A 16,757-nucleotide genomic window follows, 5' to 3' on the forward strand; every position below is an offset into this window, starting at 1 on the left:
GTCTAACCTAGCTTCTGCTTAAGTGAAAGTCTGTTCTGTAATAGATCTTTGTAGCATTTCAAATTAATGGAAGAGTTTTAGTTGAAATGTAATTGAAACTTCGGCTGGTAGATACATGACTTGGCTCATGCTGATGGTTATGAATCCAGAGAAGCCATGTGATGAACTCTAGTTCTTAGTGAACTTTTATTCAGTGAGATTACAGGTTCAGAATTAGGCATCGTATCAGTGTATTTTCTGCTCACTTTCCTAAAACCTGTCTTACTTAAATATTTGGATTCTTTTTACCACTTTTTCAGAGTCTCAGAATTGGGAAATCTCTGCTAGACTCCCCTTTCACATTTTCTGTAACTGGATATAAAGACAAAGCTATCAAGGGCTGTGTTTTCTGTTGTCTGCCTCAGGGTTCCCAGCCCCTCTTCTTGCTCATTTTTTTTTTTACCTCCTTTTATTGTTAACTTGCCCAGAGTAGGAGAGCCACTGCTTCTAGGTGGACCAGCACCTAAATTCCAGCATCTTGATACCTTTCCAGTATTTCCTGTGTTGTAGAAAATCCTTGTTCTGACTTGATAGAAGTGTGTGCATGCCTAAGTGATCATTTGAGATAGGAATATAATTAAGATACCAGCCACTGTGGTCGTCTCTGTGTCTCAGCTTATCTTTTCCTTTGGGATATTAAGAGTTACTATAAATAAGAAGTGATGTCATGTTAGTACCCAGCCACTCCTGTGCTGCTCCAAAGTAATGCATAATAAGCAGGCTTCTGGCACATTAAATGTGATGCCACCATGGGTGGCTTATGCGTTACAGCTGTGGTATGCCTGGTTTGTGACTGTTTTGAAAACAAGGTTGCATTCTTTGAAATCTTTCATTTTTTGACCTGCTGCTTGTTCTGTCTTGGACTTTAAATTGAACTAGCTCCTTTTCCTCATCTTGGTGACAATATCTGATGTGATGCATTTCACATGAAAGGCTTGTTCTGACAGGTGACTTTAGCAGGAGAATGTTTAGCTGCTTGATGACTGCTGAAAAAGGAAAACTGGGTGCTGTGAGGAGCAGGCTGGTGCTTAAAAACGAACCTGCTTTGGAGAGCCTTTTCAAATGCTCTCCAGCCAAGTAGGAATAGGTAAGATTCAATAATTACTGAATTCTTAGCACTGCATTTTGTGGTTGCCACATTTAGAATATTTCTGCAGTTTGTATATAACTGCAGTCTATCCAAAAGCAAAGCAAGCTGAAGACAGTTAATTGCAACTTAAAATGAAACCAAAAGATCTTGGTTAACCTGTTTTTATGGTAGTGATGTGTAAATTATTTTCAGGCAGATCTCAGTTACTGTATACTTAAAAAAGCACCATGTGCATTCTGACTCTGTTTTTTGTATCTAAATATGAAAACATATAACCATAAGATTATTCAGCATTTTTCAAGGTTGAAAAGGAAGGAGATTCACACAGTCTTGTGTACTGATTGAGATCTGCCTATGCACTCTTGAACAGCAAGACCAGATTCTGGTTAGAAACTGTGTTTTGTGAAAGCTCTCTCCACTGTACATTACTGAGCTGGGAACTGGGAAGGATTTAGTGCTATGTGACTCCACAGTGGGAAGGAAAAAAATGAGGCTGGTAAAGTGTTAAACGTTTATGCTCTTGTGACCCAGGGCTCAAGACCTTTGTATTGGAAGCCATCCTCTGAGATGTAAAATGTGAGGATGAATGTTTGGCTTCTACAAGCACCTGGCTTATCCTTGTTTTTTACTGCTGTTGTGGTTCCCAAGATAAAAGAAAAATAAGCAAGTTTGTGTCTGAAGCCAGTAGTGCAGTAGTGTAAACCAGTGTCAAAGAACATCTGTAACAGTAAAGAAAAATGGTGAAATATTCAAACAAGATTTAATTTTATTTCAGGTCTGATTTTTGGCAGTAGTTCTGTTGAAAGATGTGGCTGCTGAAGAATGCAGTATAGTTATCAGTTCAGAGATGAAGCTTTATGTTGTCATAGTTTCAGAGCTAGTACCACAGTACAAACATTGACTATTTTTTTGTCCTGTTTGTGTCCAATGAACATCACAGATGGAGAAGGTTTCCTGGAGTTTCTGCTGAACATGTTGTTACTATGCAGACAGTTGTAGAAACTAACATTTTAAATTACATACATATTTGCAGTTAAAATCTTTTGTGTGTGTATTTCACCTAAGGTATGTAAGGGTGAGTTTGGAATATTTACAACAAAAAGTAGTAAAATAAATTACATGAGAGGAGCCAAATGAATCTAAAACTCGTACTATATAGCTAGCTTATCTGCAAACAGAAAGCCTGGTGTTATTAGACCCCAAGCACCAGAATTTCATTAAAGGAGGAAAAGCACGAGGTGCTTTTTCATATCTGTAGTGTCTCCGCTGTTGCTGATGTTGGTTCAGAATTTGCCGGTTAAGCTCGTTGCAGGCATCTAGGACTACAAAGTCCAGCCTCTGAAGAAAGGCAAACAATTAAATTTATGACCAGTTTTGTTTACTTTGTGGTTTAACTGTCCAACCTTGCTACCCTACTTGCTGAAGAAAATGAAATTACATAGTACTTACTACATAATTTTAGTCAAGTATTTCCCCTTTATACATCTTACAGTTCAAGTCTTGAATTAAAGATTTGATCCTGAGAAACCTTATTTAACATAGTGAATGTGACTTGAAGCTTCAAAATTTATGCTAATAGTTAAAGGGAAGTAACAGCCATTAACTAATAATTTTAGCTTTAACGTCATGTTGCCTGCACATTTAGAGGTTCAAAGCCACACACCGTTAAGGCTTGCTTCTCTTTATTCCCAGATATTTTACCCTCCAAAGGTGAGGAGGTTGGATGGTGTGGGCTTTTCTTGCATTGGGGGAGGGCAGGTGGCAGGCAGGTGGCAGACTACAGCTGTGCTGAGCACTTGGCTCCAGGTCTTCTTGATCAGCCAGAGATTTGGCCCTTGCTGCTCCCTTTCATTTGTCAAGTGTGTTTGCAAGATAAATAGGTGAGGTTCAGGAAGGGAGGGCCATTCAGTGTTCCCCTCCTGTTGAAATTTCTCACTTTCCTCTCTGCTGCTTAAAATCCTTACATAGACTACTATGTGACAGGTCCCCTAGCTTGGTCTCTGGAGGGAAGAACAGTTGGGTTTGTTTACCCCCATGTCTTGAACAACAGGAACTTTTGCAACTGCTCCACTGAGATCCTAAAAATTCTTGAGTTTCATCATTACATTTCCCAAGTTGTATGCTTAGGCTGTATAAAGGCCAATAACCTACTTGTCCTCCTCACTCTCTTAATTTTCCTGGCAACATTTAAAACTGGGCCATCCCTTAAGTACAGCAGGTGGTGTTCCTGTGTAGCTGCAATTAGAGCAATTGGAAAATACATGACTTCTACCCTCTCTGAGGGTATTTAAAACAAGTCTGACCTATATTATATACATTCCTGGTAAAAAGCTTGTTATGTTATAGCTTCTCATAACAGAACTCCCCCTGCTCCTAGTACAGATCTGGATTATGCAAGTGATTCAATCAGCAGAGCTCCAGGCTATCATTTTCAGTTGTTCTGAGCAGGCTGAAGTCCCAGTGCAACCAAATGGGAGCATCTGGATTCTAGTGACAGCCAAACACACACAGCAAGAGCAGCACTTAAATGCCTCAAACAGAAGGAAAGTGAAGTGTATGTAATCTTCTCCCAGTCACCTGAGGAAGTCTGGGAGTTTTTTGAAAGTAAATAAAGTCTTTCACAATCAAGTAATCACCATTCAACTTCTAAGTTGCCTGGGAGGGACAAAGTCTAAACTTTCCTGTAACTGCAGCCTTTTCCTAGGTGATAAGACTGACTTGAAGTCCCTGCCCATACTGTTGAAATACAGCCCTGCAGCCTGTGGGACAGTTTATCAACGTATGGCAGACATGTATGCTGTTCTGGAGGGAAAACCAGCTTTTCCTCTTTGGTTTCTAAGGCTTTTTCCATGGCTGGAAAACATGGCACGCTGACATTGGCATAAACGCATTTGCACGTCAAACTGAGGGAAGACCTGCAGTGTAGCTTCTGAGTGCCAAAAAAATGGGTCTGGCTGGAACATACCTGTGTTACTCTGATACCTGGGATCAGGGATAGGTTTTTCTTAACCTCAGCTTCCTTGGGGACCAGAACTCCAGCGATGACCAGGGTTTTCCAGTGCTATAGCACAGCACTTTGTGGCTTTTGTTACTGTATCAGGCACTGATCTGACACTAGATGAGAGTAGCAGGTCTTTGGTCTGTCCTGATCAAAGGGTCAGCAGCTGTGAGCCAGTCCAGTTCTACCAACAGTACAGAACTGGTAACCTGCACAGAGGTGTAGGCTGTGCTCTGTGCTGGCAGAAGCTCAGAGCATGGATCCTGGGCTTGCTTACTGTGCAGGGCCAAGCAGCTGAGGAGGTTCGTTTACTGAAGATCTGTGAGATAAGCAGTGCTTTAACACTCTCTGCCAGTAGTTGTTATTTTCACACAGCTGTTTCCTTTGATTGTGCACAGTACAAATCACCAACATAAAGTTACAGTGTGTACTTTAGGTGTGGATTTTACGCTCTTCCTCCAGTGTGTATGAGTGCCACGTTCTCTGTCTATGCTGACACAAGGTCACCTGACAGCAGAAGTCAGCTAGTACTAGTCAACTTCACTGGAAAAAGGGAATGATTTAAAATTTGCTTTTCCCAAAAAGCAAAAATGTTTATCTTCAAAATTATTCTGTCTCTTCCTCTTCCTCATAAAGGAGTTTTTTGGGACTTGTGACCAGTTTTGGTTTGAAGAATGTGCAGCAGAGGCTGAACATGGAAACTTACTGTCTTTTTAAGCATACTGGTTTTATTTATTTTTAAATCTGTAGTTCAAGGAACTGGAAGGTACTTTATAGTGATAACTAACTCAAATCCTATCAGCTTAGAAGCAAGCTAAGAGTACTGGTTCATCACTTCTCTAGCTTACATAGCCAGTGTTTTCCTTTTGGCTTGCTAGACTGAATTATATCAGCATAGTGTTAAATATCACACATCAAAGATTAAAACTGGCACAACAATACAGTATTTGGAACATGGGCATTAACAGAACAGTACATTACACAGGGAGGCTGAGCACTAAAAACCAACATTGCTATTCATGCCTGCCCAGGCACTCAGAATTTATCTTGCAGCATTCAGTCAGCATTGACTTTGACTCAGTATGCAAAGTTAGTGAGGACTCATTTAGTGGGAACACAGCCATTGCACAATGTTATAAAGAACAGGTTTATTGAGATCTCAGTGGCACATTAACAGCCTCCCCACGTCAACCTTGCCACATGGTCAGTTTTCTGCTTGCTGGGTTTTATGAAACCCAAGAGCTCCAGTTCAGAAACAGCTCGAATAAAACGAGCACTGGACATGTCAGTAAAGGAAACTGCGTGAGCTTTTATGACACACTGATGGCGACACTGGACGGAAAGATTTTTAAGTTGTGGCAATGATTACACAAAACACTAAAATCATTGAAAATAAGGGCAGAGCACAATGTACCTACAGAAGCACAGATCTTCAAATCATCATTTCTTTTGCTATGCTATTTCTTTTCCTTTCCCCACTGCTAAGAGATGCTTAAAGCCTACAAAGATACTGACTGTGTAGTCTCTCAGAAAAAGAATTTATACTTTTATGTCCCTTGACAAGAAAATGGGAAGGTAGACAGATTCTTCTGAAGTTTCATAAAACAGCACCACCTTTTCTTTACTCGCTAGCCACTATACTTTTCTTGCTGCATTCCTGACACACAGCTCTCTACCCTTGAGTTAAACAGATAATTTAGTTTTGTGTTAATTACCAGTGGAGCTTGTAGAAAGGGAAAGGCCTTATACTCAAGGAAAGCTAGGTGTAGTGTTAGAGCACATAAATATTCTTCATCTCTGTAGCAGCACTACTGTTGTAGCCATGAGTTCTGGTTCCAGTGCTCATCCTTGAAAGATTTGTCCTGATTCCTAACTGAGCTCTACTAAAGTGAGAAGCAGAATGGATGTTTTGTGGGAACTACAATTCTCAGCTCTAAGGTACCAGAACTCATGGCTTCTACAGAGACACTACTGACAGCATTTCCTCTGCTAGTGCTACCATCTTCCTCATAATAAACTACTGTCTCTCTCCATTTGCTCTCTAGGTCACAGCTATCCTGTCATCTGTTCCCCAGTAATGCTCCCCCTCTACAGCAGCTGTACCAACTCTCAAATGATTTAACCGAGTAGAATGGCTTCAACTTGTTTTAAGGACTGTTGGTTCTATTTCAGACCCAAACAGGTGCTATGGACAGAAGCTGCTCTCTTACCTCACCAGCCCTAGCCCAACTATTTCAGTTGATCTATTCCTGTGACATTTTTAGCACACTGAAGCTGTTTAAACTAGTCATCTTGTTTTTCTGGAATTAGTTATCAATGCACATGAAGCTGTATTTTAAAAATCCTAGTTCACTAATTATGTAAGCATTTGTAGGGCAAACTTGAGAGAAAGGATACTGGATAATATCATCCAACTGGTCTGAGGAAGCTGCATCTGCATTTGGTCCCTCAACTGCTGTCACCACAGTTGAGAAAGCCTAGAAAGGGAAAAGCAGCACAGATTTAACACACTTCGTAGGTAGACAGAGCTGCATATAAAATAACGAGCTCTGAGCTGATGACTGTCAGGAGAAATGAGATGAGAGGTAACTCCATGAGAATGTCAGTTCAGCAACAATCAAAAGAGCAGGCAAGGTTACATATATTACCATGGCAGGAATACAGAATGAGAGACATCACTATGAACTCGTGTCTGCGTTCTACATCCCAGTAGAGTTCTTGTCCCCAACCCATTTCTGGAAAAATGAAGGAGCAAAGCTGGCTGCAAAGAAATCTATAAAATTGAGGGACAGCAAGAGGCTGACTAGGAATCTTCAGTTCCACTTTTATATCCAATACACAAAGAAGCAGCAAACAAAACATACTGAAAACAACTAAAAGGAGCATCCTCTGCACTGCATGTAGTTAAACTGCAGAATTTCTTACCAGAGGATGTTGTTGCTAAAAAGTTATACTGGTAATGCTATCCAAGTAGGCTTATGAAATACTGAGAAACTATTCCAGTTCAGGAATCTTCAGAGCTAAAACATGATTGTTAGCTAGGGAGTATTCAGAGAACGTATCATATTAACGTATGAGACACGGTATCAGGCTACAAGGAGCTTTGCTCTTCCGTAGTACAAGCATTCTCTCCAAAAGCCCCTCACTTGCCAGGCAGCAGGACTTGCCTTCTTCCAGTAAAGCATCACAGAATACTTAAAGGAGGAAAAAAGGTAGCTCTGTGACACATAAAATCTGACTTGTGCTGAGCATAAAATAGAAGCGGAAGCAAAAGATTTTCATCACAGCGTAATAATACTGAAAATAAATGATGCACAGTAGTCAGAGGAAGACTCTGTGAGCTGGTGATTGGCATTCCTGTGTGTTCTTGCACAGGAGGGACTGAGGTGAGCAATGATTTAAGCTGTCAAAAGGGGCACTAAAGAAAAGCAAACATACAGCATGAAGATAAATCAAAACAGTGAAAGCAGGTAAAGGCATAGTTCGCATTGTCACATACCTCTAACCAATCAACAAGATTAATCAATCTGCCACACTCCAAATGAAGCTTATACACTATGCATATGTCGGGGGCTTTATTAGAAATGTTTCCTCCATCACTTTTTAAAGCTTGATTCTGATAAAAAAAAAAAAGAATACAGGAACTCTGATCAGTTTTTAATCTTGAACAATCTCTGGGGCTAGATAGAACATTATTTCAGGAAATTCACATGGTAAGTTTTTTAACCAAATGTTTACTGGTTGTGTGTTTAATGGCAAGTTGATGACATGAAGGAAAAAGATATCCACAAAAAAACCCCCACAAACCCAGGAAAATAAGAAAACATACTATTAAAAAACAAACAAAACCACCACCAAAAAACACACCAACCCACAACCCCAGGAAACACCAAATAAAACAAAACAAAAACCAACCAAACAAAAACAAACACAAAAAACACCTCAGTGCTTCACTCCTAGTGTTCCTTCTACAGTTCTGTACGCTTAGGCAGTCTCTAATGAGTGATTATCTGATTAAGGCTTTTCCCCAATTCTTTTGGTAGTTCTATTTTAAATATCAGAGAAATATTCTGTTCTGTGGATTCAGGAAAAGAAACTACTCATGATTTGTCTGAGACTCTACTATGTAGAAAGCAGAAAAGTGTCCCTTTTCCCTGATCCCCCCAGAAGAGGAAGTCTTAGTATAGATCTGTCAGATGTACTAAAAAGCAAAATTGCTTCTCTCATCTCAGGGTTTTATCTCTGAAATGTAACAACCATTTCTCTCTGGCTTGAATCTCATCTCTGCACCTATAAAGGCAAGAGTCTGGTTTCTCATGAATTATTCTATATGTCAGGAAATTCAGGTCGTCAGTACTGAACCATTCACCTGAGAAGTAAATAAGCCACTTGAGCCAGAAGCAGAGTCTGTAGAGCAGCAGGGATTTACAACATTTCATAACAGTTCATAATTTTTTTTCAGTTTCATGCACTCTAAGAAACCAGCTCTCTTAGCAGGAAAACAACCACTGATCATTCCTTTCAGTTCATTTTTTTTTTTTCCTAAAATGCTAGTAAAATATGCCAGTTATTTTTAAGAAGTCTATAAAGTCCTAGCAAGGATACCTTCATAAATAAATGCTTTTCAAGATAGGAAAGAAGACTGGGCAAAGAATATAGCTTTGCTCAAGAATCCCTAGCTTACCTTTCACAGCTCTCAATCCCCGCCATTTGTGAGACTCAGATTCAGTTTGGACTCTAGCACTTAGGAGACATTTCACAATTTTCAGAAAGCCTAACAATTTTCAACTTTGTTTATTCTGTATAAGGAACACAAAAGCTGCAGACATTAGGTTAAGTTCTGTCACTTCAGGTGGTCTCTGGATAAATTCAGACTAACGTGGCTAAACCCTCAAAATGTTACAATCCAGACTATAATTCAGAAGCGTACCATAGTAGTTTCAAATACTACTGTCTTACTAACCAGCACAGGTAAAGTTACACCTGGCTGATCTAGTGGCTCCCCACTGCCCAGAGGAATGTAACCCTAAACCTTTTTCTTTTCCCCTCTGCTACTTCTCCTAACTCTGCAGCCTCCTACCATGCACCCATGTGCCAACGCTGGCATTGCTGGACGCTTTGCACTGATGTTCTAATCTTAAGGCCAGAACAGTTCTCACAACCAAAAGAGGATGCAACTCCCAGAGCAGCCACACTCTCCTGGAACAGGTTCATCTGTAGAAATTAGTATCCGGCTGGACCACACACAAGTGCTGAGAATGATCCAGGAAAGATTTATTGACTGGCACCACAGGGCCTCTGCCAGCAGCTGAAAGGGTTCAGCCTGACTTGTGATATTAATAACTAGGCCATTCCAGCACAGTGGGAGAGAGCTGCCGTTGCGTGCGTGCAGGAAACCTCAGCTTCCTGCAGCAGCGGCACTCGCGCTGGCCCTGAGAGGAAACAACCCACTGACAAGCAGGAAACTGCCCCAGAACGAGCAGCCAGTTGTGAAACCACCTGTGCAGCACAGAGATGCTGCTTCAGAAAGAAGAGGATGGGAGCGGGAAGAACCCAGAACACGGCTGAAGAGGCATTTCTTTTGCTTGACACTGCCTGCAGAGACTTGACAGAGGACAGACTCCTACCTTGCTCTGGTATCAATGGTACTATCTTTCTCAAGGACAAAATGCTAGTGTCCCCTTTACCCGATACGGGAGCTTAACTGCAACCCAAGGATTTTTGTTTCACAGAAGTCAAAGTATCTTCATGGGTAACAGGGCTCATTCCTTGAGATCATTGAGAAAAATTGCCTTTCTTACCCAAGGCCAAGAGTACTTGGATGACATCTAAACCCCAGCAAGACTCAAGATCAGATTTCCTTCTGCTGACACAATACTAAGCAGTGCCTTGCTGGTATTCCAAGTTACAACTTGTTGAATATTCAAGTGATCAGTGAAAACAGGTATCATCCTTGGTTCACATTTTGCTAAATAACTAACTGGACTAGATTCTTGTAAGAAATGCATCACGTATTAATCACATGCTGGTACTCCACTGAAGCAGATCCTTTTCTGTCCAACCTTCTGGAAGGAACAGCTCTAGAGAACTTTGCTCTGGGTCACGGACCAGGAAAGTACAAGCCATGCAGAAGTCATGGATACAATTAATAAAAAAGTATTTCTTTGAGTCACAAAGATTAAAATACTAAGCAAGGTACTCAGCCAAACCTTCACCATCTACTCAGAAAACATCTGTAATATGTTAAAGTATGTCAAAGAACAAAGTGCAGGATGACAGAGGGCTTTAAATCCTGTCAGCTCAAAGACAGTATGTACTAAACACATCAGCAGCTAGACTTTTCTAGCTCTACTAATCTATATTTTTTCAGATTTAAAAAAATATATGAATTACTGAGGTTCATATTAGGTCTCTATTAGGGCATACTAGCCCACTTGCTAGCTACTGTTTTCAAAAATAAGCTCTTTAAGTGGTTTTAGAAATAACTCCTGCACACAGCAAAACTGACAACCTTCATTCAAATAGAGGCATGGTGCCAACAAACCCAATACGAATTGGGTTGCAGATTTCAAAGACCGATCTTTATCAAGTATTGTTCCTGATAAGTGTTGGCTTTGACTCAAGTAATGTATGATCGCTCAGATACAGCTGCAAACACTGTTTTCTTCAAAACTTTAATCACATTTTTAAGGGAAATGTTAGGGCACAAGGACAACTCCAAGTATCATCAGTAGTCAAGGACAAAAAGATTGTATATTCACTCTTTTTCCAAATCATTTACGTCAGAAGACAACCTCAGGATCATTGAGTCCAACCATAACCTAACTCTGGCACTAATCCATGTCCCTAAGAACCCCATCTACGTGTCTTTTAAACATCTCCAGAGATGATGATTCAATCACTTCCCTGAACAGCCTGTTCCAATGTCTGGCAAAACCCTGCTCTACTTCTTTCTTTTAATCATCCTGTGAATTTGATGTATGAAAGAAACAGAAAAGGGGCTGCTTTTCTTCCCTAGAAAAGAGCAGAGTTAATTAGCAAAATCTATGAAAATCCTTTTCTTGGACTTGGAAAAGATAGAATATCAATGCACAGCTGATATTAAAATAAATGTAAAAAGAAAAACAAAGGACTCCTTTAAATATAGTGTATTTAAGCTATTGTTAATGTCATTACTCTGCCTGAATGGAACCTTTACCTTACAGCAAGCCTGCACAGTGAGGAATAAGCACCAGCCCTATAAACCAAAGTCTCTGGGAAGAGCCACAGACACTGTATTTTTCCCCGTGGACAGTGATGCCAGTTGTAATGGAGAACAAATTGACTTTTCTGCTACATCTACAGGTGAAAGAAAAAGCTCAAAACAAGAACATGCTCTCGAAAATGGATTCCCCATATAAAACTCTTTCCACAATTGGCTGCTTTATTTCAGCCAGTCAGATTCCCTAGCTCTTTGCAAAGTCCCCAGTTGCTTATCAACACTAACTTGCTGGTTCTCTGCAAAACAGCTGAACGTGTGCCAAGCTTCATGAAACAGCAAAACTAAGCCTTTCACATCATTCTCACGTGCAGCCTTCAGAAACTACTCCAGCACCACAAACAACTCACTGGTTTCTTACCTTCAGGTAGCAGTATGGGTTATTTAAAGCTGTATGAAGTGCAACCCTTGGGGCAGCATTCAAGTGCCCACGGAGAACACTGGCTGTGTTGAAATACATTATCTCATGCAGAGTCTTGTGGTCTGCAGGAACAAGGTAAGTTCTGAAACAACAACATGAAGTGTGGGGAAAGGAGGGGAGATACAAGCTTTACCTTAAGGGAAACAACTGACACAGTCAGAGACTACAAGAACGTGTATTTCCCAACCTGTATTGATAAATCTTTGAAAAAAAAACAGATGAACAGCACTGAAATCAACTTTTAAGCAGGGAAGTCAGTTGTTATCAAATCTAATGGATTTAGCGTAGAACTCTAGCTGGGCCACTGACAAATTCAAAAGGTCGGGCAGCGGCTGAACCGCTAACACCAGTCTTGCACTCTATTCCACAGATCTTGCTTATGCATCCCAAGGCCTCCTGCTGAGTCTCTGCTCATCTTTGTCTTCATATTTGAAGCGTTTTTCTTGGCAGAGTCATATTTGTTAGCTTCTCTGCCCTTCCCCCCAAGGCTCTATAATTAACAAGTGCCTTCATCTCTTCCCCCACCCCAAGCCTTTCACATTTTCTGCTACAGAACTGCCTCCAAAACCCTACCTGCTATGCATTGCTCATCAAAACAGTTCCCTCAATGGACACGGTATCACACTTTACACCTATACAGTTTCATAAGTAGAAAAGATCAGCAAAGATCAGGGTAAAAACTCTTGATTTTATTTTGCCACATACACCCAGCCCTCCCTCAACTTTTTTCTGAAGCCAAAATAAGTTGGTAAATTCATGTGCCAATTACTTCTACTAATCTTTGGAAAAGAGAATTTTTAAACATTATTTTTTTAGAGCTCTCATCAAAGAAAGAGTAGGAAGAAAAAGAAAGTGTGCTTCATACCGCAGGGATCAAGACACAATTTCAACAAGATTAACATGTTAGCAAAATTTCTGTTACAACTTATGATGCAAACTAATGCAGAAATATAAAACGGGAAAGCTCACCTTACAAGACTGTCTATATAGTCAACAACTTCAGAACGAAGCATTTCAAACTTTGTCAGTTTCTTAGAGCGCCTTGATTCCTTCAACTCCAACAAAGTCTTTAAAAAAAAAGTGGGTGCATAAAACTACATGGGAGGTAGTTATTCTCTAGAGAACACAATCTCTATGTTTAACATGTATAATAAATTTTTGCTGGCGTGTCTTCACTGATGATGTTCAAAAGTGTGATTGTGCAGTTATTTTTATTTAGCTCAGTGTATTCAGTTCTCAAACTGGTAGGAGTTTGGAAAATTCAAGGAAATGTGTGTTAGGTAGAACGTGTAATTTAAGAGTTGAATAAGAAGAAAACCCCTAATTTTCATTTAAAAATCCTAGTTTATGATGGATATTTTCTATAATTTTCTATAATTTTCTATGCATCAGGTGGTCCTGACATGCATAGCTGGGACTTACTCATTTTTAAGAAGAGTTACTTATACACAACCTTTACTAGAGCTCCAGCAAGCTGGGAAGAACTAACCATGGCCAATTACATCTTAAAAGATTCAGTTAAGGAACTAGTCAGTAAAGCCTAGGCAGGCCTAACCTTCTGAAGATGATAAAGGTCTGTCTTCTTCTGGAGCTCCTTTTGTGCCGATACGGACCCATCTCGTTCTTGGAAAGCTTCTGCTACTAGAACAAAACTAACGTTTGGTATGTGGGGTAAACTTTTCCTGACTACCTATAGAAACCCCCTAACCCAAGCAATCCGAGAAGCGTTCAGTTACTTGTCCACACAGACCCAACACCGGCAGCTTTTCAGTCTTGCACCTTGTGAAAGATTGTTAAAAAAGGAGGCTGCAGTGCAGCTTAACCAACATTAATTAAGTAACCGAGGCAACTCAGCCCTAAGCAAGGATCCAGCACAGGCCTTGCACATCACTTGAATTCCACTTATGCCACCCTAGGTTGTTCTCTCAACATTTTTAAGTTGGACAGATTACTGCTAGATACTACTGATGCTTCAAGAGTGTTCAAAAGCCACACGCTGCGTATTTTTTCCTTCTTGTGTGCAAAAAACCACTAAATAGGAAATAAGCTCTCCCCACGTAACCCAGAAACTGCAACTAGAGCAGCAAACAGAAAGCATGCCAAGGTATTTTATTGTCCAGTTTTATTCTCATCTTAATTCATAAACTACATGGCTATTAAAACAAAAATTTGTTGATCAATTGCACCAATAATTGTTAATTTTAAGGTAAAAACAAAGAAGCAAAAACTCCCAAAGCCCAATCAATGCCAGGATGAGTGATAATCAAAATCAAAACAAAAGCTAACCAGATTTCTTGCCTCACTGATGAAGATGGTAGTAAGATGGAGATTCCACCTACAGGTCACAGGTGAAGCTCCAATCAGCAGTGACAATCGTAACATATAAAAGCTTTTTGGTGACCTAGACAGAATGAGTTTTTTGGTATGGTATTTTCTTGTGCCCTGTGGACATTTGTATTTGGGTTGAAGACTTCAAAACATAGAACTTCCTCTCTCTACTACTACATTGATATATTTTGAGATTTTTTAAAAATCAAATCCTTCAGCTCAAAATAGATTGACAAGAAGATATGTTGTTTAGTCAAGCTTCATGTTTTAATTTTTTCTAGTTCATTAGGCAGCCAGGAAGAAGGGCTTTGTTGTTGTCAAAGAAAGAAAAAAACCTGGACTATTCTAAGGGCTCCGTGGGAGAACCAAGTACATAACATTTTTGGCAGACTTCTGAAAACTCCTGCTGAAGATCAACACAATCACAGAAAGATACAGGAAGAAGTTACCTAACTCAGGAACCTATTAATATAAAGTTTATCTTAACTTCCCCTCTTCACTTTTTCATTATAGCTTAAATCTGCTTTGAAAACAAACTAAGATCATTCATAGACTCATTAGACCTTCTCCCATTTCAAAACATCTTCAAATCCTAAGTGAAAATAAATATTGCCTTTTTTGTTTTATAATTCTGCATGTCCCTAAATTCCCAGAGTTGTTTGGTTTTATTTATTCCCTCAAGGTAAAATCAAACTACTTAAAGGCCTTTTGCTTCAATTCCCTTTTTTCCAAAGTAGATGAACCTTTAGGTTTTCCTTCATACTTCAGATTCTTCAGTGCTGGTATCTTCAGTGACATATGCAGCCTTTTAAAAGTAATCACCTGTTTCCTGTACCACAGCCCTGCTATTACTGCATCAGTTCAAAAATACAAGGTACAGCCAAGAGCCAATTCTTCTAAACAAGCCTCAGTTAACCCTAGAGCGTTACATGACTACTTTAATTAAAATTACATTGCATTTGGTGGCTTATTGCCGACTTGTCCAAATGCTGGGTAGCAATCACACTGAGAATGAACTTCATATGCATAAAACAGACCAGAAGAAAACCTCTTCATCTTCAAAAGGGAATCACAGGGGAGCACTTCTCTGTGCTTCAGGGGAAGCAACGAAGTTCCTATTCCAGAATAATGCTGGAATAAGTAATATTCCTATTTCAGAAGGAATACAGCAGTTTCTGTTACCCTGCCTCTGAAAGGCAGCAGTCTGCTACTCTTTTGCCTTACTAAACTTTCAGAGATGTCCTCTACCACGAACAATCAAACACAGGGGCCTGACAAGTTACAGCACATCAGCAAAGCCCTGACAACTGGTGCTTGGTGTCCTGGCTCTTATGTGAATTTAAATGAAGGTGCAGGTGAATGAACTTTTTATACATTTGGACTGAATATCATGTCATAAGAAAATCTGCTCCTACTTATCTTTCAATATCTGTTTTTATTAGTTAAATGTTTTTAATGATTGCAACATCTGGTAAAATGCTCAAAATATAAGTATGACAGATTTAGTGACTAATGTTTGCTGATCTGTTCAGTTTCTTATCTTGCATCACAGTTCCATATTACAAAAAGCACAAACCACATGCCAATAAAGAATATAAACATTTCCTAATTTTGTGCACGTATTAAAAAAAAAAACAACAAAACCCTGAAAAATCTGATGGTTTGATACAATGACAGGATATCACCAGGGAAAACGATACTCATTATTCAGATTATAAAACAGCTTTAATTTAATCTGCAATGGAATATATAATGGTACACACTCACCTTCTAGTTCCTGAAACTGGGTCAAGAACTCCTTCAACTTCTCTATTGTCTTATCAAACTCCTTGCCAGAAGATGACACAAAAATTTCCACACATTGTTGAAGCATGGTTACCAAATCAGACTTATTCAACATCCTAAAAGAAACAATTGTTGGCTGAAGTTGAAACGCAGAATGATGAAACAGCTTTCAATATTCTCAGTTTAAAAAAAGTTTTAAAATACTTTGAAAAACTTCTTTTAAAAGAGAAAACCTCCAAAAGTTCAAGCATTCAGTCTTGCAGTAAAGTCCTTTCCTTGCTGTCATTAACAAAAAGAAACAAATCAACTTGGATAGATGTCCCCCACATCCTCCTGCAGAGCTGACAATGAAAGCTTTTCTGATATTCTACCTAAAAACATGTGCTGGATACAGAGTTATAATTTTTGAAACTGTGAGTCATATTAAAAAAAAAGTATGGAAATATGGTAGGGTTTATAACTCCTTCCCAAGAATAGTAAATGAAATGCTAAAAATCATATTAATACGTATTCAAAGATCCACAAAACCCATTACTCTGCGATTCAGAATGATTCTCAAACAAAATCCGAATTGCTGTTTTCTGCATTTAATTGCTATAAACTTCACCACCACTAGAATCCCAGAATCATTTAGGTTGGAAAGGACCTCTTCAGATCACCTAGCCCAACCTCCAGCCTAGCATTTACTTACTTTTAATTATGTATTAGGCCATTTTATAAATGTCACCAAGCACCACCCAGTCTGAGAATCTTAGTTTAAAAGGTATCAAAGCAAGTCCTTGCAAATATCTGTAAATGAAATCCAGAAGTACAGCCATTGCATCAAGCCAGTACCATT

At 39.4% G+C, this 16,757-nt stretch overlaps 1 protein-coding gene across 3 annotated transcripts in view; it reads right to left on the bottom strand.

Annotated features, from left to right (window-relative positions):
• Positions 1-5,260: 5,260 nt before the first annotated feature.
• ORC3 (origin recognition complex subunit 3) overlaps positions 5,261-16,757 on the bottom strand; it is a 37,569-nt gene continuing 26,072 nt past the window's right edge. For 2 of the 3 annotated variants that reach the window (XM_082048534.1, XM_082048536.1), the window contains 7 exons: positions 15,902-16,035; positions 13,362-13,447; positions 12,776-12,873; positions 11,747-11,888; positions 7,627-7,743; positions 6,525-6,604; positions 5,261-5,403 (listed from right to left, as the gene is read on the bottom strand). In XM_082048534.1, coding sequence (XP_081904660.1) covers positions 5,298-5,403; positions 6,525-6,604; positions 7,627-7,743; positions 11,747-11,888; positions 12,776-12,873; positions 13,362-13,447; positions 15,902-16,035 — 763 coding nt within the window. In that variant the 3' untranslated portion in view covers positions 5,261-5,297. The remainder of the gene's footprint in view (positions 5,404-6,524; positions 6,605-7,626; positions 7,744-11,746; positions 11,889-12,775; positions 12,874-13,361; positions 13,448-15,901; positions 16,036-16,757) is intronic. The other variant, XM_082048535.1, reaches the window with a different exon arrangement.

The sequence above is a fragment of the Streptopelia decaocto genome (genome assembly GCF_964273445.1).
Source record: "Streptopelia decaocto genome assembly, chromosome: 3".
In the NCBI taxonomy this organism is placed as follows: Eukaryota; Metazoa; Chordata; class Aves; order Columbiformes; family Columbidae; genus Streptopelia; species Streptopelia decaocto.